The 27,506-nt window shown below is 40.7% G+C and overlaps 1 protein-coding gene across 2 annotated transcripts; it reads left to right on the top strand.

The window, feature by feature from the left end:
* The first annotated feature begins 480 nt into the window (after positions 1 to 480).
* LOC133658140 (interferon-induced very large GTPase 1-like) lies at positions 481 to 27,488 on the top strand. 2 transcript variants are annotated; one of them, XM_062059798.1, is made up of 5 exons: positions 481 to 673; positions 1,659 to 1,751; positions 21,635 to 21,769; positions 22,411 to 27,163; positions 27,256 to 27,488. In XM_062059798.1, exons 3-5 carry the CDS (start codon positions 21,727 to 21,729, stop codon positions 27,398 to 27,400), a joined length of 4,941 nt encoding a protein of 1,646 aa, XP_061915782.1. In that variant the 5' UTR covers positions 481 to 673; positions 1,659 to 1,751; positions 21,635 to 21,726; the 3' UTR covers positions 27,401 to 27,488. The 2 variants fall into 2 exon arrangements, with proteins under 2 accessions (XP_061915782.1, XP_061915781.1); XM_062059797.1 differs by lacking the exons at positions 481 to 673; positions 1,659 to 1,751 and adding an exon at positions 21,136 to 21,263.
* Positions 27,489 to 27,506: the final 18 nt, after the last annotated feature.

The following is a 27,506-nucleotide window of genomic DNA, read 5'->3' as shown; positions in this document are numbered from 1 at the left end:
AAAGTATCGAGTATGAAATGGCCCACGTCCAACATCTTTCTTCGTGCATCTACTTGCCGTTCTTGTGCTTCTTCTGCTGGAACTTTCTGAAATGGGTCTGGATGGTGGAGGCCGCCTTCACCTCCACGGGGCTGAGGGGCGGTAAGGTGGGCTCCACGCTGCATGTGCCGTTACTGGCGCTGGAGACTGTCGGACACATGGAAGCGAACTCCTTTCATTGTCGTATTTATTTAATTCAACTTCCCGTGGTAACTTTTTGGATAACACGTTGCTCGATAGGAATGAAAGGTGTTACTTACGCTTTCTAAACACGCCCATGCTGTTTCTTCTATAGCCATCAAACTGCAAAAAAAAGAGAAATGGTCACTTCAAAACAGTGCCACTAGAAACTGAAAAAAAACCGAGCTCCATTGAACGCCACTTCAAAATACTGCATTGTCACCGCAATCGTAAACAACGAGCTGCATTGAACGCATCAATCCAAAACAGAAGTGTGAGCTAACAAACAAAGAAGGATAATATAAAGTAACGTATCTTGAGCTAACAAACAATGGAGGATAATATGAAGTAACGTATCTTCTATGGATGCATTTCTATGTGACTGAAGTTAGACAAATGTCACCCAATAGGTCACTGAGGGCAGCGAATGAAGTCTACAACCTCAGCATCCAGAGTAAGCTAACATTAGCATATTTGTTTATTTTTGTCATTTCTAGCTATTTATCTTCGAATATTACTACAACACAAATCGCATGGCCAACACGCCCAGAAACCCCTCCGCGACCCCGAAAGATGGGTGGAAATCGTTTACGTCAATACAAATAACCCCTAAATGCTAACGAGCTAGCGAAACACAGCTTAGGCCTGAGCTGTTAAACTCGCTTGTTCCAGTCAGTACACAGTATATGTAAAATATTGTATAATAGCCTCATGATTATTGCCTTATTTTATCACACAATTGCATATTAATTTAAATAATTTGCTTTGAAATGATAAATCAAGGATAAAGCAACTACTGTGTTTAAATACCATTTTTTCTGGGCTATAAGCCGCAACTTTTTTTCCTACACTTTACACCCTGCGTCTTACAAAATGGTGCGGCTAGTTTGTGGATTTTTCTTCACAAATGGCCATCGTTTTTTGTAGTCAAACAGTTTTCAACACCTACAGAGACACTGAAAAGGTGTTGTTACTCCATTATACATGACTCATGGATGAAACTAAAAATAATTGAATATCTTGCAAAAGTCCATTGTGCACAGTCCGAATGTGAAACTAATATGTGATATAAACTTATTACATGCAAAGTGAAATGTGTCGAGCTTTTGTTATAATTTTCATGATCACGGTTTAGAGATTGTTTAAAACCCAAAATATTCAGAGATTTTCAATTCAAAGTTTTCATAAGCTGTAAACCATAATCATTGAAATGATGTCAAAAGAAGTCTTGAAATATCTTGAGTTGCATGTTATAAGCCTATCTCGCATATTAGTTTCATTTTGTTAATTGCTGGAATAAACAAACCTGTGCACAGTATTTTTTTTTTTTTTAGTTTTACCTGTATAAGTCCTTCATTTTTCAAAGGGCTAAAAAACATTTTGGATTCATGTTTTTAAGTTTTATTTGTTCAAATCTCTCTATAAACTTCATCCCATAGGTCACAGAGGACAGCAAAAAAAACCAAGCAATGCAATCAAATGGCGACTGGAGTTTAATACTTCAGCATCCAGAGATAAGGCTCAGCGACAGGGTAAGCAAACATTGGCGTGTGTGTTTATTTTTGTCATTTCTAGCCACATATCCTCCAACATTGCAATAGCAGAAATGGTCTACATCAATACAAATAACCCCAAAATGATAACTAACTTGCAAAACACAACTTTGGCTAACCCTCAGGGGACAAAGGCTGACTTTTTTGCCCTTTAAGTAAATCTGTATTTTGGCCGTACATTTTGTTTTCTATTGTACATGGATTTTTTTAATGTTAAATTGTACATTTTATGTTAAATTTTACAATTTAAATTTACAGTTCTTTCGCAGGTGTACAATACACTGGCAGTTATTCAACAATACCCCAAAGCCAAACAAGACATATATTTAATCAATTACTATTCATTTATATAGCCCTTAATCACAAGTGCATCATCCGGCCAAGGAAAAACTAAAAAAAAAAAAAAAAAAAGGAAGTCCCTGCAGTCCCCTAAGTCCTTCTTTTTTCAAAGGGCATAAAAAAAAAATGTGTAATTTTTTTTGCTGAAAGGGACTGTTTGCAACATTTACACAGATGCCTAGAGGGCGCCAACTTTCCAATGTATTTTACACATTATATCCCGCCCTCTTCCAGCTTCTCATACGTAATGACGTACGTTCGTAACACAGCATTAGCTTCAGTTGTTGTTAGCTAATAATAGCAATTTGGAAAGCTAGCGTTAGCTGTCATCGAATGTATATTCTATCATAACAACAACAACATGACTGCAAATTGTTAGGCACTTCTATTGGACTGCTTTTGTACGAGTGCACACGCTCCCTGATGAGACTGGGTGAGGGACAGCCGTAAAATAAATGTTATTCCATAAACTTTGTAACTGAAAAATATAGACAAATGTCAAACACGTGTTCTGTTAAACCACTAATGATAACATAAGACAGCCTGTGGTGGTGGTGGTGTTATATTTTTTTGTTTTGAAAAATATTACTGTAAGGAAGTTGCAAACATCATCTTTAAATCTCAATCAATTACAGCCCTAGGCAAACATACTAAAATATGTTTGTTTGTTTTTAACCTATTGATCAAATTGTGTCCCAGAACACATTTGCATAAACTGAGTATGTTGTTAGTGTTTTGCGAATTCAAACCTGTGACATGTTTTGAGCAAAATGCCTTTGAAAGGGTAAAAATGTACAAAAACATTACATAATTAATATTTTTGTATAGGACTGTGTTTTAACAAAGTTATGCAAATAAAAAAGTGAAAAAAATACAACCAAAATGTTTTTGCGCCTTTTTAAAAACTTAAGATAATGAAGATAAATAAAATCAAATGTGCCCCGATGGTTAAGAGATCATTTTTCTTCTTATGTCGCACTTGTTGTTAGGCAGAGTTCATAGGGCTTACTGTATTTGTAGTTCGTAAATGACATTTGTGTTGCCCCAAAGGTTGTGCTCAAAAATGCAGGCTAGCAAAAAGTTATACATACTAAAGTCTCTTAGAGCTCATTGAGAAAATTAAAGTAAGTTTAAGAACAGCGCGTGTGTGGTGAATTTGTTAGAAAAGTAGTAGTACTGGCAACACAGTAGGTGTGCATGTTTTGACCCCTTTATACATGTAAACTGTGTGTTTATTAATAATGTATTTGAATCAGTGCTCTGTATTTGAGTTTGAGTTTGAGTTTATTTCGAACATGCAAGCATACAGTTAGATGGAAACATAATCAAACAATTGGGGCAGTGAACCCAGTGCACCTAATGCCAAGTGTGCAATGAGTGACGCATGAAAGTAGAAGAATGATGAGTTGCGTGAGCGGACACATCAGATACAAATGATAGTCATCAGTGCTGCTACGTGAACAGGAAGTTGACATTGTTCAAATTCTTCTTGGCAATCGAAGAGCATCGGTGGAGGAAAATTACCCAGCTTTCAAGAGAGCACGCGTGTGTCATGTCTGCTCCACACATGCCCCGCACCTGTGTTAAAGCTGCAGTAATGCCGTCCATCATAAATCCCCTTGATTGGGATTTGCAGCTCAAGCACAGTCAGCATCATCAGCAGCAGCCATGAGCCCTGCAGGCTGCTTAGGGCTGCTCACCTGTGCCTGCACTGCCCCTCACGCCGCACGGCACGACCTCAGCTCACCTCGTAAGACCCAAGACAAGTTGAAAGTCGAAATCGTCAAGTCTTGCAGTAGTCTTCACTGTACTGTTTGGTCTCCTTTATTCTGTGTGGCTTTTTTCAAGTTATTATTTGTATTTGTATGACACTAGTTGGTAGGGGTGTAATGGTACACAAAAATTTCGGTTCGGTACGTACCTCGTTATAGAGGTCACGGTTCGGTTCATTTTCGGTACAGTAAGAAAACAACAAAATATACAGTTTTTGGTTATTTATTTACCAAATTTGTAAAAATAAAAAATAAATAAGATAAGGCTCAGAATGGTTTCTTAACAAAACCTTTCTACATATGAAGTGCTTTTTTTGATTGATTGATTGAGACTTTTATTAGTAGATTGCACAGTACAGTACATATTCCGTACAATTGACCACTAAATGGTAACACCCCAATACATTTTTCAACTTGTTTAAGTCGGGATCCACGTTAATCAACATTAAACTGCCTCAAGTTGTTGCTCAGATATAATAAAAAAATAAAATAAATAAAAAATATAATAAATAAAATGACAAAACTTTTCTTTTACATATAAAAAGTGCAACATTAAACAGTTTCAAGTCACCTCAGCCTCAGATTTCCTTTTCTCCCCCCCCCCCAGCCTGGCTAACTTGGCAGTAAGAGGTGGGAGCTGTTTGCTCGTCTTTCTCGTCGTTGAAGCGATGTTCACTCGGGGGTGGTGACGCTTCAAATGGGTTAGCATGTTTGACGTGTTGGCAGAAGCATGCCTTACCGCTGCTGAACAATGTCGGCAAATCTCCGTCCTCCGCACAGCGCAGCCGAAATGTTCCCAAACGGGAGATCTTTAACGAGGCAGGAGGGTCTTCCAGCTCTGGCTTTTATATGTTGTCCTAGCCCGGTCGCTGCTAGCATGCCGTGTGTAGTGCCTCGGTGTGCATTGTTTAAACAACGTGCGCTACGCTACTTAATATGTCTGTGTGGAAACTCGTACGGTACACCTCAGAACCGAACCGAAACCCCCGTACCGAAACGGTTCAATACAAATACACGTACCGTTACAACCCTACTAGTTGGTGATTATTATTATTGTCTGGTAGGAGGAGCAATCTCATGCGGGAACAATGGTGCCAGATCATATCGTGTAATTAGTATTGCATTTTTGCATTTGCTTAACTGGCAATGACGCATGTTCTTGTGGAAGAAACATAACGTGAGCAAAAAACATGAAAAGCATAACACAGTGTAACTTCGATTTACGAACTTCACATTGTACAAACTTTTCCATTTACGAGCCACAGACCGGATAAAAATATGCGGTAACGCGTTACAACAAGTACACACTTCTAAGTATTAGGAGTGTAACGGTTTTGTAGATACTGCAGAATTTTGGGTTTCAAAGTCTTACTTGACCTAATCCTCTTGGTCCCCTTGGGAGCATAGGGCGTCTAGCATGGATCTCCACCTCTCTCTTCTGCGCGATGGTCTTCGCTTCTTGCCAGGAGGTCCCCATCTTGGTATGTTCATCATGAGTGGACCGCCTCCAGTTGGATTTTGGTCTCCCTGGCTTCCTCTTGCCTTGAGGATTATAGTCCAGGGCTTGTCTTGCAATGTTTTTCGGATCCTTCCTAAGTTTATGGCCGATCCATCCCCACTTTCTGCTTTTGATTTAATTTTGAATTAGCTCTTGGTTCATGCGTCTCCACAGGTCTACATTTGATATTTTGTTGGGCCACCAAATCCTCAGTATGTACCTGAGACAGTTGTTAATAAACACTTGTAGTTTATTGATGATTGATTTGGTGGTTTTCCAGGTTTCACAGCCATAAAGAAGGACATATTTTACATTTGTATCGAAGATTCTGATTTTGGTGTTTCTGGAGAGCTGGGAAGAGAGCCATACAGGTCGGAGAGTTCTAAAGGCATGTCTTGCTTTGCTGATGCGCAGCCCGACATCTTTATCAGCTCCTCTATCTGTGCTGATGTTGCTTCCCAGGTAGACAAACTCGGTTTCAAAGTATTAACAGTAATACCATGACGTATGACGGTATCAAACAAAAAAACTTAGTTCAACAGCTGCACGCGTTTGTGCTATAGCGGAATGAAAATAAGGGGGTGAATTATCTTGTCATCATTAAGTGTTGGTGACTCTTTGTGGGGCGGCTGGTCCGTTAGCATCACGCAGCGCAACTAGTTAGCATGTCGCAGCTAACATGGACACAACGATCACAAAATTCCACCGCACCAGTGTGGGAATATTTCAGCAATAATTTGTAGATCAATATATTTTCGAGCAAAATTTGTTATTAACCAAGGCCTAACAGGGGTCCACCAAAACAGTGGTTCATGTCCACATGCATTACTGTGAGCCCCGTTTCCGTACGCCCAAAGTAAGGTTGCACGATTAATCGAAATCGAATCGACAAGGTTTTTTTTTTATGCGGTAAAAAACCACAAGAGGCTGAGGGTTTTTTTTCTTCTCCGCCATCACAGGCGTTTGAGTGACAGCCATGTTCCCCAATCAGAATTGTTTAGCCCTGCGTTTGTCTTTCGCTTCAAACAGAAAGAAAGATGTCTGACTTTGTGCATCGCTCTCAGCACCTGAGCATGTTTGTTTAACAGTTGAATTAACTGAACAGTGTGACCTCTCTTTTTTTCAGTTATTCCCAATCTTTGTCTCGGCGGCCGCCGCCAACACACTCACAGTTACGAGAACCCTGCGACTCGCCAGTAAGAAAGTGTCCCAAAGTAACACAAACCATAAGATTATAAATCCAAAGGTCCTGTTGTGGGAATATTTCAGCCGTGATCACATGATAGCAATAATCAAAAAGACAACGTCCGACCTTATTTTTCTAACTGAGAATTTTTTTTTTAAAGATGTTAAATATCTATTAGGTTACAAAAATTTGTCCATTTAATTTTGTTTGTGTATTTATTTAGGATAACAAAGTTATTTATCTTCCAATTACAGTACAAAGGTTTTGTTTAGTTTTTTACAACTGTGTTTTTGTTCAGGAGAGAACACACAGAAAGCTAATACAAATAATAACAGAAGAAATTAACAAATTAAAGAGTTGGTTTGACAAAGGCAGACTATCCTTAAACCTCAGTAAAACTAAAATAATGCTATTCGGTAACAGTAGAAGAGAAAGTCCAACACAAATACAAATAGACGGAATAAAACTTGAAAGACTACATTAAATCAAATTTCTAGGTATAATGATTGATGATCAAATGAACTGGAAATCTCATATAAAAATATACAACATAAGGTGGCAAGATACACATCAATAATGAATAAAGCTAAATATATATTGGACCAAAAATCACTTCATATTCTTTATTGTACGCTATTGTTACCATATCTAAATTATTATGCAAAAATATGGAAAAATAACTACAAAAGTACACATTAGAATAATACATAATGTTGGATATAGAGAACATTCAAATCCTTTATTTATTGAATCAAAAATACTGAAATTTCACAACATAGTGAATTTGCAAACAGCTAGAATTATATACAAAGCAAACTATAATCTGCTACCCAAGAACGTACAACAATTCTTCTCAACAAAAGAGGAGAAATATTACCTAAGAGAAAATGTCATTTAAAACATTTGTATGCACGTACAACACTTAAAACATTCAGTATATCAGTATGTGGAATTAAATTATGGAATGGGTTAAGTAAAGAAATCAAAAAATGTACTAATATGATCCAATACAAGAAACTGTTCAAACTCAAAGTGTTTACCAAGTACAAAGAAGAAGAACCATGATAAACATTTTGAATTTATTGATAATTTATTGAGAAACTGGAAATTGTGATACATCATATTGTAATTGTATGCATGTTTGAAATAAACTCAAACTCAACTCAAACTCATGGTAAACAATCCTACAGTAAATGAGGAATAAACGTTTATTATATTTTTAAATGGTTACATGCATTAGTATTATATATTATGATTACCTTACCTTATCATCACTGTATTGTTTTTATTGATAATGTCTTCAGTTTAAGAACATGATGTAGACAAAAGCTTTGAGTCTATCTGCATAAAGCCAAATATTTTTTTAAATAAATTGTTGCATATTGTTCTGTGTGGACATTGAGACAAGAATATGTTGGCAGTCTAAAAGTAACATGTCCTCCGTCACTTGTTAATTTTGTAGTTGTATGTAGAAAATATAAAAATCGCAAATCAAATCACAATTTTGGAGAGAAAAAAACGCTATTAGTTTTTTTGTTGAAGAGGTTCATTTAGCCTTTATTTATAAATGGTTGATTTATATCTTGCAGAAGCAAGATAGCCGAAACTTGTCAGGTACAAAACTTTACCTTACTAGCCTATATAAATCAACCATTTATAAAAGCTATTAGTTTTTTCTCGATGAAGAGGAGCAGCTGCTTTCCTCTGAGCTCCTACCGAATGACAGAGCTTCTCACCTTATCTCTAAATTAGAGCCACACCGCCTGATGTCGTAAACTCATTTTGGCCGCTTGTACCCGTGATATTGACCTTTCGGTCATGATACAAAGCTCATGACCATAGATGAGGAGAGGAATTTCGATTGACCGGTTAATTGAGAGCTTTGCCTTCCGGCTCAGCTCCTTCTTCCCCACTACGGATCGATACAGGGTCCGCATCACTGCAGATGCCGCACCGATCAGCCTGTCAATCTCACGATTCACTCTTCCCTTACTCGTAAACATTCAGGGAGCGGACCGCCACAATCAGACAGTCCAATACCCTATACTCTGAGCACTCTCCACAGGATTTCCTGAGGGACACGGTCGAATGCCTTCTCCAAGTCCACCAAGCACATGTAGCTATTATCTGCGGGCTGATGGATCTCCGGTGCTCATTCAGTCAGCACAGTGCTGCTGTTAGCTACTGTGCTAATTTTTTACTTGATTTTGAGCCTTTTTTACAACATGTTTCTAGTTCTGCTAGCTCAATGTGAGTCCAAAGAAAGCAGCGGACAAGCAGTCTGTGGTTTGAAACATTCAGGTAGTATCCACAGTGTTGTCGACACTGCCTCCTTCCTACCTCCCCGTCCTTTCCGCTGCGCGCTACAAAGATCAACCAACCAGGTAAAGTAGATTTTTTCATTCCTAATCATAGTAGTGACCTGGCTGTTAAAGGTAAGGGGTTTTGTGATTTCAAACTGAATGCACCACAGGACTAGGCATGTTTCGGAGGTCTCAAGAAGGATAACAAAAACAAGAATCTGAGTGTGTGTGTGTGTGTGTGTGTGTGTGTGTGTGTGTGTGTGTGTGTGTGTGTGTGTGTGTGTGTGTGTGTGTGTGTGTGTGTGTGTGTGTGTGTGTGTGTGTGTGTGTGTGTGTGTGTGTGTGTGTGTGTGTGTGTGTGTGTGTGTGTGTTTGTGTGGTGTTGTATTTCTACCCTTCCTGAGACATCAACAGGAAAAAGTACCTTCCATATGAGGACCGATGAACAAGTTAGGACCGAAAACATGGTCCCAATAAGGAAAACCATTGCATCTAATAGAGAATGTCTCATTTGAACCCCTGGTGGTGGAATCTATCAAAATTAGGGTTGTCCCAAAAAGCAGGGATTTTTCAAATTGACTGTGTGTCGGTTTTAAAAATGTACCACCTCTATGTAATAATAATTAACTAAAAGCTTACCTTTTTATATTTGCATAGTATGTATATATTAATAATGTTGTAAATACAAATATTTATATATTAAGTCATGTTTCGGAGGTCTCAAGAAGGTAACAAATACAAGAACGCGCGCGTGTGTGTGTGTGTGTGTCCTGAGCATGACGTTAAAGTGCATCCGGCAGTGGAGGCTCTTCTTTGGGGGCCTTGGGGAACTAGGAGGTTAACCCCTTAACTACTGTTACCCCAGGTGGCCCTTGGCAAAGACCTAGTACCTGACTGCCCCCTAGCCAGGGATACGGCGAAGACCCGCTGCCTTGTGGGTAAGTCTAGGAAGACAAAGGCTAGGGGAGCACACCCTGAAAGAAAAGCAACGTGGTTGGTGGCACACGACAGGCGGTCCTCCAAAAAACTGGAGCTCCGGCAGCCTCCTGCAACTGTGGAAGAGTGCCGGTCGTCCTGGGTTCCCCTTGCCACCGGATCCCACCCTCTCACAGTGAAGAAGTGCTGCTGGGACATGCGCACCCCCAGTGGCACAATAAACAAGCTCTTCTGCGCAGGTATTCATCTCTGCCTCGGTGAGACCAGCTACCGGAAATGAAACAAAGTCTGGTGGCGATGGGGTGTCTGATAACGGGAGCAGGTATGAATGCACCGGAAGCTCCTAGTCAGAACCCTGCACACCAGCGGTACAGGGCTATCTATGGTCCTTAGTAGCTGAAATTGAGTGGCAGCTGCTCTCGGCAGACCCCTGTACGTCTGAGCAGCCCTATTTAGGATTGCACTGCTCACCCCAACTGGGGGAAGGCCTAGAAAAGGTGGCCCAAACATTGCCCACTCAAAACCATCCTGGACAGGCTACCGCACCTGTCGGGAATTCCACTCCGCGGTCGAAATAAAGCAAAGAAAATAATCCCTCTTAAACTGGCATCATAGAACATAAGGACACTCCTGGACACTAGCGTCACCACTGATAGACCCCAGCGCAGAAATGCACTCATTGCAGCGGAACTTAACCGCTACAATGTTGATATTGCTGCAATTAGTGAAACCAGACTCCTGGATGAAGGATCCCTGAAGGAAAAAGGGCAAGGTTACACGTTCTTCTGGAAAGGATACCCTCCAGGAGGGGAGCATCAGCACGGTGTGGGACTTGCAATAAAAAACAGCTTCCTACCAAAACTTCCAGAAACACCGGTTGGCATACAGTAAGTGAAAGGCTCATGTCACTCAGGATCCCTCTGGCTAAGAAAAGATATGCCACCCTTCTTAGTGCCTATGCACCGACGCTACCATCAAAGGAAGATGTTAAAGACCGCTTCTACCAGGCATTAGATGAGGCCCTCCGTCGCACACCTAAGGAGGACAAGATCTTCTTGTTGGGCGATTTCAATGCCAGAGTAGGGAAGGACAACAAGGTGTGGAGTGGTGTTATTGGCAGGCATGGCATTGAACAAGCCAATGCTAACGGCCTACGGCTGCTAAGCCTCTGTGCTGAGCATGACTTGACCATCACAAACACCATCTTCCAACTAAAAAATAAGCACAAAACATCCTGGATGCACCCACGCTCCAAACATTGGCACCTGATTGATTACACCATTGTGAGACGCTCAGACATAAAAGACGTATCACTAACTCGTGCAATGAGAGGAGCTGAGTGTTGGACCGACCACCGGCTCATCATAACCAGGCTCCGGGTACAAGTACGCCTTGCTATCCGTCTTCAAAAGTCAGGAAAGAAGAGGCTTGACTGTACCCAGCTAGCAGATCCTATGGCTCGGGACAATCTCCGTCTCTCTCTGGCCGAAAACCTGGAAGACATTGAGCATATTCTGGAGAGTGATGACTCCATTGATGACAAATGGACCTCTATCAGCTCCAGGCTCTATGAGGCAGCATCCCAATCCATTGGCTATAAGCGCAGAAAGCATCAGGACTGGTTTGATGACAACACAGCCACAATAACCACCATGCTCAAACACATGCACACAGCACACAATGCTGTACTCAACAACCCCACTTCAGCTGTGCTCCGACAGCAATGGCAAACATCCAGAAGGGAGGTGCAGTCAAAATTGCGTGCCCTGAAGAATGAGGGGTGGATATCAAAGGCAGCTGAAATACAATCTCATGCCAACAAAAATGATATGCACAACTTTTACGATGCAGTGAAAACCATCTACGGCCCAAGAAACCGCATTGTCTCCCCGCTGAAGTCTAACGATGGTACAACACTCATAAAAGACCAGAAGCTCATCACCAAAAGATGGGAAGAACATTTTGAAACTCTGCTAAATCAGCCTACCCCAACAGACCCCTCAGTTCTGGAGGAACTACCTGACTACCCAACCATCCATGACCTTGACCTTCCACCAACCTTTGGAGAGGTTAAGAGTGCAATAAGGTCTCTGAAAGACAACAAGACCCCTGGTCCTGACAGCATCCCTGCAGAGATCTTCAAGCAAGGAGGCTACCTTTCCATCCGTGCCCTTTTCCTTGTCATCAGCAACGTGTGGAAGCATGAAACTGTCCCTCAGCAGTGGAGAGATGCCAATAGTATCACCATCTACAAAGGCAAGGGGGACAAGTCTCTCTGTGGCAACAGTCGTGGCATTTCACTTCTGGCTGTTGCTGGTAAAGTCCTGGCTAAAGTCATGCTACACAGGCTGGTGAACAACATCACGGAAGACCTGTTGCTGGAGTCCCAATGTGGTTTTAGGAAGAACAGGAGCACTGTGGACATGGTGTTCACAACACGGCAGCTTCAGGAGAAGTGTAGGGAGCAGCACCAAGACCTCTTCGTTGCTTTCATTGATCTGTCGAAGGCTTTTGACACTGTCAACAGGGAGCTTCTCTGGAATATCCTCCTGAAGTTCGGCTGCCCACAGAAGTTTGTCAACATCCTAAGGCAATTCCATGAAGGGATGATGTCACGTGTGACTATTGGCGGCCAGGAATCAGAACCCTTTAAGGTGTGCACCGGTGTACGCCAGGGATGTGTCCTTGCTCCAGTCTTGTTCAATATATTCCTCCTGTGTGTGACACTGCTGCTCCATGAGAGGATCAAGAAGGGCAGTGGCGTTACCGTCGACTTCCGACTTGACGGGAACCTGTTTAACATCCGGAGGCTCCAAGCAGTCACAAAAGTCACACCAGTGCAAGTGATCGAACTCCAATACGCAGATGACTGCGCAGTTGTGGCCCACACACCGGAAGCGCTGCAAGCTACCCTCTCAGCCGCTGCAAGTGCTTATGGCAGACTGGGCCTCTCTGTCAACGTGGCAAAAACCGAGGTAATATGCCAGTGGGCATCCACTCCTCCACCTCATCCACCAACCTTCACCATCGACAATAAACCACTTGCAGTAGTGGACTCTTTCAAATACCTTGGCAGCTTTCTCTCTGACGATTGCAGTATCGACAGGGAGGTTCAAAACCGGATCAAGCAGGCGTCAGCATCTTTTGGCAGACTCAGGGAAAGGGTCTTCCAGAACAAAGACCTTAAGCTACATACCAAGGTAGCGGTCTATTTAGCTGTGGTCATGAAGACCCTCCTCTACAACTGTGAAGCGTGGACCCTGTACAGCCGCCACCTCAGGATGCTGGAGGCCTTCCACATCAGGTGCTTACAATGCATCCTGGGGATATTCTGGAAGGACAGAATCCCCCACACTGCAATACTCTGCAAGACCAACTGCACCAGTGTGGAGGCTACAGTCACCCAGCACCAACTTCGCTGGCTAGGCCACGTTATCAGGATGCCAGAAGAACGCTTGCCACGCAAGGTGCTTTATGGTCAGCTTCATCATGGTCACCGCTTGGCAGGAGGCCCAAAAAAGCGTTATAAAGATCAAATGAAGACTGTCATGAAGAAATGCGGCCTGAACCCGACCCAGCTGGAGGACACTGCAGCCCAACGTTCCACCTGGCGGAAGCTCCTCCAACAAGGAGTTCATAAGCTTGAGGAGGACCGAGGTGGTCAACGAGCCAGGAAGCGTCAAAGAAGGCATGAAGCCATTGCCACACCCGAACCCCCAGTCAGTGCCTTCACCTGCTCTGTTTGCGGCAGATCATGTGGATCACGGATTGGACTATTCAGCCACATGAGGACTCACAAAACATAGAGATGGATTGTCGTCATCGGATACGATGGACAACCTTAAGCAAGTGTGTGTGCGTGTGCGTGTGTGCGTGCGACTGCATAGGAGGACAGTTTAGCTTGTTGTTGTTGTTTTGACTTTGTTTTTAAATAGGAAGTTGATCTATCACCCCTTTTTATGTTTGTTTGATATACAGTACATCTGTATGATATATACAGTACATACAGTACATGTATATCACTTTATATTGTGTTTAAAGTGCAAAAAAGTGTACTAAGATATGGATTTTTTTTGGAGGTTGAAAACCATTATTCATTTTACATTGTTTCTAATGGAGAAATGTGCTTTAAAATACACACTTTTATATTGATAAACCATGGTTAAGAACCAGGTTCCAGTGCCTTTTATTGTTTATGTTTTTTTTGTGTGTTTTTTTATTGGCACAATAACCGTCCACAGCGTTTCTGGATTCTTCATTCATCACTCCGTTATGTTTATAAATGGGTTTTTTTGGGAAGCTCACTGAGAAGAGCAATATGTACTTTCATGTCAGTCTCCATAAGTGTCCCGCTAGATATGTTGCTTGCTGCTTTTCTTTTTTTTTTCTAAAGACAATTTTAGAGGGGCTGAATCCGTGCTAGATATAGGAACAAAGTCCCTAAATTGGCAGCACTGATCCCTTCTGCTATGTCGTCCTTTTCTCTGACAAACCAGCTGCGTATGAGGTGTGGGAGGACAAAAGGGCTCACTGTGCTTCAGCATGGTATGACATGGTATTTAGTAAATATGATTATATGTATCACCCTACTCTTCTAGGATCTGAAGTATGTAGAGGTCTTATTAAACAGTCAAATTAGCAAATACATGAAGACTTTATCGCTAACCTCGTCTGCTCTGCTGCTCCTGCGGCTGTGCGACACAGAGTGCACCTGCCAAGGTAAAGGCTGGGACACCATATAAGGCAGCGGTTCTTGTTGGCTGGCCAAGCGCACCCCTATCTGCAAATGCAAAGAAAATTAGTTTGACTCAGACACATATTAACCTACTCAGTGGCCTAGTGGTTAGAGTGTCCGCCCTGATATCGGTAGGTTGTGAGTTCAAACCCCGGCCGAGTCATACCAAAGACCATTACCTCCCTGCTTGGCACTCAGCATCAAAGGTTGGAATTGGGGGTTAAATCACCAAAAATGATTCCCGGGCGCGGCCACCGCTGCTGCTCACTGCTCCCCTCACCTCCCAGGGGGTGATCAAGGGTGATGGGTCAAATGCAGAGAATCATTTCGCCACACCTAGTGTGTGTGTGACAATCGTTGATACTTTAACCACATTGATGTCATACTGTATGCCCGCGTTACACGCAACACCTTTAGCATATCAATATGTGGAGTAAGATAAGAAAAGGGCTTGAGTAAGAAAGTAAAGTAATTTACGATATGATCCGGTTTAATAAACAGTACAAACATATGTTTACTGTGCAATATATTATAAAACCACTATTATAATCAGTTAATTCAGATGTTCTCCATTTACCATTGTTTCTGAACTATAAGCCCCATACTTCTTTTCCAATGATTTGAACTAGGGATGTCCAATATTATCGGCCGATAAATGCTTTAAAATGTAATATCGAAAATTATCGGTATCGGTTTCAAAATTATCGGTTTCGGTTTAAAAAAAAAAATTAATGACTTTTTAAAACGCCGCTGTGTACACGGACGTAGGGAGAAGTATAGAGCGCCAATAAATCTTAAAGGCACTTCCTTTGCGTGCCGGCCCAATCACATAATATCTACGGCTTTTCACACACACAAGTGAATGCAATTCATACTTGGTCAACAGCCATACAAGTCACACTGAGGGTGGACGTATAAACAACTTTAACACTGTTACAAATATGTGCCACACTGTGAACCCACACCAAACAAGAATGACAAACACATTTCGGGAGAACATCCGCACCGTAACACAACATAAACACAACAGAACAAATACCCAGAACCCCTTGCAGCACTAACTCTTCCGGGATGCTACAATATACACCCCCCGCTACCCCCTACCCCTATACCCCGCCCCCGCCCCCCAACCCCACCCTGGGACATGCTCTCTCAGGGAGAGTATGTCCCAAATAACAAGCTGCTGTTTTGAGGCATGTTAAAAAAAATAATGCACTTTGTGACTTTAAAATTAAATATGGCAGTATCATGTTGGCATTTTTTTTTCCATAACTTGAGTTGATTTATTTTGGAAAACCTTGTTACATTGTTTAATGCATCCAGTGGGGCATCACAACAAAATTAGGCATAATAATGTGTTAATTCCACGACTGTATATATCGGTATCGGTTGATATCGGAATCGGTAATTAAGAGTTGGGGAATATCGGATATCGGCAAAAAAGCCATTATTGGACATCTCTACTTTGAACCCTGTGGTTTATAAAACGGTGCGGCTAATTTGTGGATTTTTCTTCGCTAATGGCCATAATGTTTTGTATTCATCAAATAGTTTTAGTATAACACCGACAGAGACACTGAAAAGATGTTATTGTTTGTGCTATCTTTTGAATTGGACGAGTTCGCTCACTGCCGGTGCTGCAGATTTAAAATGTACTTCCTATTCCTTGCCTTGAACCGGAAGAATAACCATCCATAGCGTATCTGCTCGAATGGATTCTTCATTCATTTGTCTAAGTAATGTTTATAAGTTTTACAATATAACTAAAACAATTCATACTTACTAAACCGTCATGTGTAATGTGTGTAGGAGTGTTTTCATGCATATTTGTAAGTGCTATTAATATTATCAAGCTAGCGTTGTTATCATTAGTGAATATGCTAACATGTTTATAAGTGTCTGTGTTAGTATTATTAACTAGTTACAATGGCATTATTTTGTATTGTTACAGATACGTAAATTCACCAAATTCTCACCGTGGTGTTTAGCTGATTGGAGAAGTAGCTTCTGCAGCTAGTGGGTCCATCATGATGACTTCTATTTTGTTTGATCAGCTGTTTTACTGACGTGTGGCAGGCACCGTTAAGAATCATTTAAGGTAGGTAGATAAACATTTACAAAATCTTTCGCACCGGTATATATCTGCGACTTACAGTCCGGTGCGGCTAATATATGTCAAATATTTTCAAAAATGTGTAAACACAGCGTGCTCACTGAACTTTATGGACGTTATAAAACAAACGTCCATGCACCATAAAATGTTCAAAATAACACCCATTTAAATCCATCACAATGCATGATGGGAAAAATGCTAAACACTCTGTCCACACTTATCCATGTTTGGCGCATTTTAGCTGCTTGATGTTTCTGATTGAATACAAACCTTTAAAGAGGTTGTCACAGAAGTAAACAAGGTAGTAGTCGAACTTTCACACACTGTTAATATCCAATTATATTAATTATATATATATCCATTACATTAATATAATATGTACACTAATATATGAATAATCTATATATATTCTTACTTTACATGCCGACGGCTTTCGGTCACTGGACTCATTTTTGTAGCCCAATGCGGCCCCCAAATCAAAAAGTTAGGCCCCCCCGGGTATAAATAATGTTATTAGTAATACTAAGAACATAGAATAGAAGATACTATTCTTGGAATTCATCAATATATTTATTATTGACGTTGTAGTTTGACCATATTGTTCAGGAAGTTTACCAAAATATTAGAAACACCCCTCAGTACATTGCAATGTCTTTCTACACCACTATAATATACATTTACTTCAATTAATTCTAATATTTGACCTCACTGGTGTGGCCAATGTTCCTCATCCATCCCATCTACCATTTGTCTCCACCAGTTTGTCTTACCGATTCTACGACTCTGACCATGACGTACATGGCTGTTAGCATGGTGATCAACATCTTGACCACTCTTCCTTTAGCTCTCCTATGTGATGACGTCCTTTATTTCCTCCTCTGTATCTTCTGATCTTCTGCTTACCAATGTCCTGCTGAATGTATTGAAGCGAGACACAAGAAGTGATCTCAGCAATCAAGTGAGCGTTGAAGGGTTGCTCTACAAGGACAATTGACTTGATGATGCCAGCTTACACTTGCTCTCGGATGCACGCACACACGCGTGCGCACACTTCATTCCCACAGTGTCTGACACATGAGGGTAAGACTGTTAAAGAGCTTTGCAGGACACAAATAGAGAAGCAATAATCTTTTCTTCTGCACAACAACTTAACCCTCAGGTGCGCTCGCACCTCCACATGTATGCAAATGCACACTAGTTGATTGTTTTTCTATTTGTTTTGCCATTTTAGTCCAAAACTCACAATAGGACATTAGAACTGAAGTCTAATGTGTACTCAACAAGCAAATTGTGTTTTTTGAGAATTCGGCAGCAAATTATAGAAGGATATTAGGTTGTAGCAGGACTATTTCCCATCTGCTTTGTGCACCCTAATGTTGTATTTGATCTGTATCATTAGTTTGTATGCAATTTATGTTTGAATGAAACAGATATTCTCTACACTGATCTCATATCACTGCACAGCAATAAAACATATTAGCGTATCCAGTTGTGGAATAAAATTGGGGAAGTAATTGAAAAAGAAAGTCAAGCAATGTACTAAAATGATCGGGTTTATATAAACAGTATAAGCATATGGTGTTCTATGAGATATGTGACGGAAGTTGAATGCTCAAAACTAAAATGTGCATAATTAACAATAGATTTGGTCCTAGATACTAGGGATGCACTCTTCTGGATGCACTCTTCTCTCATGAAATGTCTCACAATGGCTTACACCAGATATTTGGACATTTTTTCTTTTTTCTTATAGTTACGCATTAAATCACATTCCCTTGTAACTAATCCCATCTATTAAAGAATAATTCAGTTAGTAATTTAATTATTTTGGGGGGAAAGTAACAAGTAACTGCAATGAATTACTTTTTTTAAAGTAATTTTCCTAACACGGCTTGTAACTATTTGTGTTGGCCGAGCTGTTGCACTGGTAATGACATGGTGTTGTTGGAAAAAAACAAAGCTAGTTTATTAGATTGTATTTTCATTAGCCAAAATGTTTTGTGTTTTAAATTGGCATTAAAGAGTGAATTAATTTTTCACATTGTTGGTTTTTTTCATGTCAGAAAGTTTTTGCCTAAAAAGGTATTTTACACGAAAACGCACACGCAAAGCGCATACCAGCAAAGACGGTGTGGAAAGGAAGAATGGCAAATACCTGCATTTCCACTGGTTAATAAAGAGGGTGCATGAAGCACAATATGGAGGCTTCAAAATTACAGATAAAGGTGACGCTTTAAACATGGAATGCACATGCTGCAAGTGCTGTTTTAAAACCTGCATCGCCAAAGGTGGCATTAAGTATTACAATCCTTGCTTTAATCTTAGGTAAACCTTTAAATAACAATCTATATATATATATGCCCTGTATATATATGTATATATACAAGGTTTCCCCTTAATGTAATTGGCATTGTAATTACCGCCACACCTTGAAAATAAGGGCTTTTTTTTGTACTTGAAAACGAATTCAAGTAATATGATATATTGTAACTGTAACTGGGGGACGGCGTGGCGCAGTTGGGAGAGTGACTGTGCCAGCAACCTGAGGGTTCCCGGTTCAATCCCCACCTTCTACCATCCTAGTCACGTCTGTTGTGTCCCTGAGCAAGACACTTCACCCTTGCTCCTGATGGGTCCTGGTTAGCGCCTTGCATGGCAGCTCCCGCCATCAGTGTGTGAATGGGTGAATGTGGAAATAGTATCAAAGCGCTTTGAGTTCCTTAAAAAAGGTAGAAAAGCGCTATACAAGTGCAACCCATTTACCATTTACCATTTGTAACTGTAGAAGTAATCACACCAAGTCCGACACAACTTTCAGGCACGGATGGTGTATGTTTTTCCCATGTTTGCAAACATGGGAAAAACTGACATAAAATCCAAACCACACAAACAAAACATTAACATTAGCTGGTCGTTACAGTGTGAATTGATGTATATAGCCGGTTATTTGCACACTTTTGACAAGTGATGCATCGAAAACTTGACCACTGGGAAAAACTTTGATCACCGAAAACCGCAATGCCGAACCCAGATGTAAACAAAACGCACGGGATTGTCTGGAGCGTTGTCGGCATGTCTGCGATGTGGACGTGATTTTATAAATATATTGCAGGTATACCCGTGGACAGCCATCTACAAAATGTAACATATTTAAGAGGACAGTGGCGGCTTTTAAAAAGAGAAAATCCATCTGGAGCAACAGCGCCAAGCAAGTGTGACGTCATGTTCGCTTTAGCCTCTTTTGTCAGGGACATCGAGGGACAGAAGTAGAGTCTCTAAACACGACTACATTTTATAATAACACCAGAAGAAGATGCAATATTTATTGCTAGTTGTTTCTGATTTTTAAAAAGTCCTTAAAAGTCTGTTCACACTTGAAAACATTTCAACAAAGTACATTGTACAAAAAGCAGCAACAATTGAAAGCATAGCAAAACTATAAAAAATATATATTTTCATTCTAATTAATTAAAACAGATTTGTTTTAAATGTAAATATACATTTCTCGACCCTTTTTAAAGAAAATCTTATCATTTTGGGGAAACCCTATATATACAGTATATATATATATAAATGATAATGCTGTTATTGAGATCAATGTGAGTCAATCAAATGGATGGAGTTCTGTGGGAAATACTGATTAAATTCATTATACATTGAAGCTCAATAGCATGAGCTGGAGTCTCAATTAATAGAAACGATAAAAGAAGAATATTGTTATCACTATTAATATTATTATTGTTGTTCCATTTATAGTGTAATAATGATAATATATATGTATATGTGTATATATATGTATGTATATATATATATGTATATGTGTTTGCGTATATATGTGTGTTTATATATATATATATATATATACATATATACATACACATATACATACATGCACATACCAATTTTGCAAATTAAATGATAATGGTCTCTCCTACATCAGTGTGGGTAATTGTATGTATGTATGACTAAACTGAGCAAAATGACACAAGATGGTTTCTATAGAAATACAAAATGCAAAATACACCCTTGTCATTCTAGAATTCATTATTTCCCCATTAAACGGTTCATTGAGAAACACAAATTCTTGACGAATGGCTTTTTAAGTTGTGTTTGTTGTGGTGAAATGTATGTATTTTGAATTATTTATCGTTAGTTTATCTACAGTAACTGTTGATGTCATAGCAACACATGATGGATTTTAGTAGGTTTGTGACTTGAGCTGACAAAAGCTTTAAACTGCATATTAGGCACATATGCAACTATTTTTTGTCTTGCTAGATTGTGTCAAATTCCTGGGCTACGTGCAGTGCAGAGCTACAGAGCTCGCTGTAATCAAGTTTGTCTATCAGATAAAGAATGTTGGCGCAGTCATTGTTCACCTGTGTCGCCTATGTGCACGAGGGACGTCTAGATGGCTGTCTTGTACCTGTTGGATTCTTGAGATTAAAAAAAAGTGGAATTTGTCTGGTCTGTCACAAGATATACGCCTTCTTATAAGAGCTCCACTTGTACAGACAAGACATTGTTGACTCATTGATTTTCTGTGAAGGATGCATCTTCTTTTGTCACAACTCTGATAGTTTGAATGGCATTATAACAGGAGAAGCAGGTAAGAACATGCTGATACTACATATTTTAACAAGAAGCACAGGGATTAGTTAAAAAAAAAAAAAAGATGCATTTTTAAGACCTTTCTTCTGATGATGCAATACATTCAAAACCACTTGGTGGGTTTACAATGTTCTGTTTTTTTAAATTATCACTCAAGTGCATCAAATGCAGAGCCAGCAAAGGAATTACCAACAAACGTTTTATCTCTTTAAATTATGTATCAGTAACCTTTCAATTTTTACATGACATTTTGCAAAATGTTTTTTTTTTTCTCCTCAAAAAGGCCAGAACTTCATAATAGGCTGTTGTGTTTCAGCAAGGTTTTGTGTTCTAGTCATTTTATTTTAGTATGATGTATTTCAATCCCAGGTTTCCACTCCAGTCTGCATTGTGTCAGTGATGTGGTGTAGCGCAGAAGAAAAAGTCCATCAGAAAGGAAGAAAAGAGACTCATCATTCGTCATGTCGATCAAACTTGCAAAGAGGCTAAGCAGCAAAAGAAATAGTAAGTTCTTTTTTGCAGGCGAGGTTTTCTCTACCATTTCATGACAGCATGACACCAGATTTGTTTAACGTCATGTCATTCAACTGAAAGTAAACAATCTTAAGAATGGTAGATTAAATGTGTAGATTAGAATATTTTTTTTCTATATACTATCACATTACACTTCTGTGCAAAGGTCTCCAATGTCCATATATTATTTCTATGTGTCTGTAATGTAAAGCACAAACACAAGAAAAATAAGGTTAAACTAGTATTTTGTGGAGTTTGACCTCTTGTTACTATACATTTTTATTGGTCAAATACTATTTATATATATATACAAATGTACCACAACATTACAAATTCAAGTATACACACAAATCAATGCTATTGATAATCCCTGCTCTTGTACAACTATTTTCCGTAGTCTCCTCCACTACAGGCAGCAAGACAAGTAATAGCTTTGTAAGACGGTGGGGTATAATACTGCTGCATCCATAACTAAGGTACAGCAACTGGCTAAATGAATGTCAATGCGGTTCTAGGAATAGTATCTTTTAGAATAACATGGTACTCATTTTTGTGCCAGTACTGAGCAGAGCATGTGTAAAAAGTGGTATATCTAAAGCAGGATTTGACTGGCTGTGCTTTATTCAAACCAGAGCTCCTAAAGGACCATGCCAAGTATGATCTTCTCATCAACCTTGGCCTGCAGGGTTTCTATCCTTCTCAACTGGAACCAGCATCAATACTGGACCTTAGTACATGGACCTTGGAGAACCAAGACCCCCAAGAACCAAAGGATCTGCCACAATCATTTCTTCAAAGGCTTTGGCTGCTTTGTCCAAATGCTCGTTGTCCTTCATGCAAAGCTCTTTCAAATTTTAATGGCACTGCTGATTGTGGAGGAGTGAGTCCTTGTGCCTCAGTCAGTCATCTTGATGTCGTGTCAGCTGTCTTTATGTGTGCCAGCACTTTCCTCCAGCAGGAGATGATTGCGCGCATGATGCAATGCCAGTTTGCTGTGCCCTTGATACTTCCTCCCATGGATGCAGAAGAGGCAAGTAGCTTCCTCCTTTGGCCTTTGAGAGGTGTTGTGAGACAATGGAGGATTAAAGAAAGTGTCCAAGACGCAGTTTTAGCAAGCACGTTCATGCCAATGATCACATGTGTTAGGCTTGGTAGCTGCAGTATCTCCAAGTCTGAGGTGCTAAACCACGTCATCGGTGGTGAAACATTTCTTCACAGAGGAATGCAAGCGGGAGAACCACCTCGAAGGCTCTCCAACGGTCTTGTGGAAATCGGATGGTATCTTCCCAGTGGCGACCCTAACGGAGACACTTTTCCTGTGCCAGTGATTTTGTCTAACCTACGAGGAGATGCAAGCAAGCATGAAAAATGCCTCTTCCTCCTCTGCCAGGCATCTTCAGCTGTTTTTGTTTTCTGTGAAAGTCCAAAGGAAAAAGAGAAGCAACTACTCGCCTCCTGCAAGGACATTACCACCAAGCTCTTTTTGATTGACCTCTCACAGACTGAGACCAGTGAGGACAGAATTGTGGGATTTCTTGATCAGGACCTCAAGGAGGAGCTAGGTCTTCCTGATGGATCCGTCCTATCGGGAAGTTCTTTGAATGCAGAGAACCTTAAATTAGTACTGTGTGATGCTATTAAACATTCACTACCAGACCTGAGCCTTACAACACTGGAGGCAGTTGCCAAGTTAGCAGCGGAGCAGGGGTTTCATTGTGATGAAGAGACAATCTGCAAAAAGGCAATGGACAAAGCAGATGAAGTTTTGAAACATCTAGAGATGGGACCTGCCCTTTTTAGGGAGAAAGAGTTGCCTTTGCAGGGAGCTTCATGGAGCAGGTTGGCTCAAATTGGCAAAGAGGAAAGTAAAAAAAAACAACAAGCTGATCCTGTATTGCAAAAAGAAAAGGAAGACATCTTGGTGAGTTTGAGCAGCTACGAAATGACTCAATCAATGAAGGTCTTTACAGAAGCGATTTTAAGCACTGATAAAGCAGAGAGGACATATTTCCTCTGTTGGATGAGGGTGAAACTTAGACTGTTGCAAATGCAACAGCAAATCAATCTAAAAGATCTTCTGATAAAGCAGAAGACAGACGAGAACAGTGACATTCCTGAACAAACTGAGTTTCAAAAAGGAGCCAATGATGCTAGCAATAATAGTTTTTACACAGATTCAACGTTTGAGGATGAGGAAGTCAAGCCGCGTATAGATATTTATCTGGAATTACCCAATTCAGAGAAAGAAGTAAGCTTGAAGCACAAGTCGCAAACTGAAAAAGACGGCGAATCAGAGAGTCTGCACTTGTCAAGCGAAAAAGTGTCTGTAGCCACTGAAGAGATTCTTGACAATAACATCTCTTTAAGCGGCGTGCTCAAAGAAAATGGAACCTTAGGCATTCACTGCAATGACGAGACTTTTTCTACTGAACAGGAAATGAACCAAAATGCTTCCATCAACTGTCTGGAAGTAACGTCTTCAGAACCAATTCAACCCATTCCCTTTTTTCTGGGCCTTGAGCACTTTTTGCGCGAAATGGGCCTCATTTTTGAACTCACCCACATTCACAGCCACAAAGTGCCACGATTTCCAAATGTTGCTGCTGATTTGCTCCTCAATGGGATACCGTTGGAACTCATGGATGGGGACGCCTCAAACGTTCCCATGCACTGGGTAGGCTGCGTCTTTGCAGAGGTCAAACGGCGTCTTCCCCGAGAGCGCTTTAGGACGCTAACGAGCCTCGGAGTGCATCATGCAAGGAATGCTGAGATTCTCTCAGCGTTGTTTAGCGTGAAATTCCCATGTGAATTTCCAAGATCTACAAGAGGGGTGTACATAGTTGCCCTACGGTTGTCGCCTGAGCTCAAAAATAAGCTTAACTGTGATTGTCTAATGGTAATTGACGTTGAGGGTCTTTGCTCAATTTCCCCAGATCCTGAAAACAACTCTCAGATCCATGATAATGAGATGGCGACTGTTGCAACAGGACTCAGTGATGTCTTGTTACAAAACATCTACTCACGTACAGTATCTGAGTTTGAGGCGAGCCTCACTATTGCAGTTAATGCTCTGCTACGCATCAAAGAAGGTGGCTCCATGCCCATCTGCAAAGTGTTGGTCCGAGATGAAGGAATTCATACCATATTAGAAGGTACGCAGTTAAAACGTGTATCAGCCATTCTACAGAAAAGAGAGACTGATAATGCAGTAACACACAACGCAAAGACCAAAGGATCAGTCCGCTATATCAAGCCTTGGTACAATGAGCCTCTCTCAGTTGATCCACATCATAGTGAAGCTCTCTTGACAATAAAGCGTTCCCTCTTTGGGGCCCTGAAGAAGGCTGCAGCTCAGTCACAAACTACCTTACCTGAATTCATAATCCGTCTGAGTTCGGTTTGGGAGGCCGTCAAAGCAGAATCCTTCTCTGTTAGTCTACAAGAAACAGACGTGGCCTTCGCCTTCTCTATATTTTGTACAGAGCTTTCTCAGTGGGAGAATGAACGAATGGAACACATGGAATGCTGGATTAAGAACACAACAAAAAGAATCGCCTGCACTAAGCCAGATGCTTTGGATCTTTACAGCCAAAATGACCTCCTGTGTCAACTAAAGGATGAAGCCAGAAAGGAGGTCAAAGTCGAAATAAATACACACCAGGCAAAAGTGGAAGCCCATTTGATGGGAAACAAAAAGCTGAAAGGCTACATTAAAATGCTTAAACCAATCTTCATGAATAGCATAAATGAGCTTCAAGAACGATTGACAAAGGCAACCATACAAAGGCTAGACAGAATCAATGAGAACCACAGTTATTATTCTCAGCAGAACAAAATGGACATTGCATTGGAAAATGAACAAAACTCCAAGCTTCATTCACTGTTAGAGTGCAGTAAATCCAAAAAACATCTCTTCGAAGACAAACAACTGGAAGAAGAGTTTGAGGATGTGTGGAATAATGCAATGTCCACCTTTGACTTCAGGCTTTCAGAAAAAGAAGATATTACTAAAAGAGTGATGATTATTCTGAAAGAGAATCTCATCCGCCATGGTCTCCAAAAACACTTGAATAAGATCGTAGGCATTGGTCAAAATCAGACGACTTGTTTTAGAGTTGATGGTCAGTACTTTGGATACCGCAACAGAATTAAACACATGTTTGAAGACAAAAACCATCCACACAGAGTCAAAGCCCAGGAGCTTGCACTTAACATCATCGAGCAATACAAACAGTTTGTTGCGGAAAAAGCCCGTTTACTGCAACATTTCTCTGACAGTGCCATCACTGAGCTGTTAGAAATTATTGATAAAGCTTTGACAGAAACACCACTGGAAACCAGAACAGTTTTTGAGGTGGATCTGAAAGTCTTCCTGTGCAACGCTGCTTGCAATGACTTCCAAAAACTACATGACCGCTATGACAAGGACGCAGAACTTTTGATGAGCATTAACGCAAAAAAAAGCAAGCTGATGGCTGAATTCATCTATCAGTTCCGAAAGAGAGATCATAGTCGGAGGTTGGCTCATCGATTCTTGACAGAAGTCATCATGCCTACTGTGATGGACTACATCTATAAACCTTTAGGGATGCAAATTGTGGAGGAAATTCAAAGTACTTCTCCAGAGTATCTATCCCCGCAGGCTTTCCACAAGTGTTTACTGGAAGAGCTCATCAAGGAAGACAAGTTTGAAAGCTTTATGGACTACTTGTTCTCCTATGACACCTTCAGGCAGAGAAGGATCCAGGAGAAAGTGGCAGCTCACTTGTTGGAGTCAAACATGAACACGAGGAGGCTTGAACGACTTGGAGAAATCATCGGAAAGATGGCAGCAGCCATCAGCCAGATGGCAGAAGGCACCATCGGAGTGCTCAGCGACACCAAACCACTGCTGGAAAGAGTCTGCCTTATCCTGGAGGCAGATGGAGATGTATGTGTCCCCTGGGAGTTCCTGAATGGACCGCTCTACAGCATCACCACTGAATGGGATCCCTTCATCACATGTTTAATGGAGTTACTGGCAGGACTCCGGTTGGAGCTGGCCCAGGACTTCTCCCAAAATGTGGAGAGCAAACAGTTACTTCAGTGCCTTCCCATCCAACCAAGTGACTTGCTTTTCAGCAAGGTGAAAGGCTGTGATGCCCGGTGTCCTATGTGCAAAACGCCATGTGAACTGAAAAAAAGTGGACATCATGTTCACGAGTCATCGATTCACAGGCCCAAATACCTGTGTCCTTCCACTTATCTGTTTCAAAGCAGTTCTCTTGAAAGTACAACTCCAGCTGACAAGGACCCACAAGATGTTGCAGTGGCATGCTGCATGCTCAATGCCCTCCATCCGGAGTGGAACCTTTCATCTGAGAAGACACCAAGTCCATACTGGAGGTAGGCTTAGAAAGTCAGCATACTGTTTTTTGGTTTTAATCAATTTTTGTTTTCCTGCATAACGTAAGCATGTTTTTGTTTGACTTTTTTAGGTATGTGTTAGTAAGAGTTAACGAAAAGTTTGCAAAGGAATACAAGCAGCAGCCAGCACGGATTCCAGAAGAGTGGAAGATGATCACACAGAAGGAGGCCTTAGACAGTCTAAGAGATGACGTCCTTCTCGATGAACAGCCCTAGAAGCTAGCTTCATTTTATGTTTCACGTTTTATTTATTGCTCATATTGCTTGGTGATGGGGAAAGTCATAATAAATGGACTTGCTTTCATTTTTAAAAGGCTCTTTT

Source organism: Entelurus aequoreus, linkage group LG10 (assembly GCF_033978785.1).
Source record: "Entelurus aequoreus isolate RoL-2023_Sb linkage group LG10, RoL_Eaeq_v1.1, whole genome shotgun sequence".
NCBI lineage: Eukaryota > Metazoa > Chordata > Actinopteri > Syngnathiformes > Syngnathidae > Entelurus > Entelurus aequoreus.
This window is presented reverse-complemented; position numbering and strand designations above follow the sequence as displayed.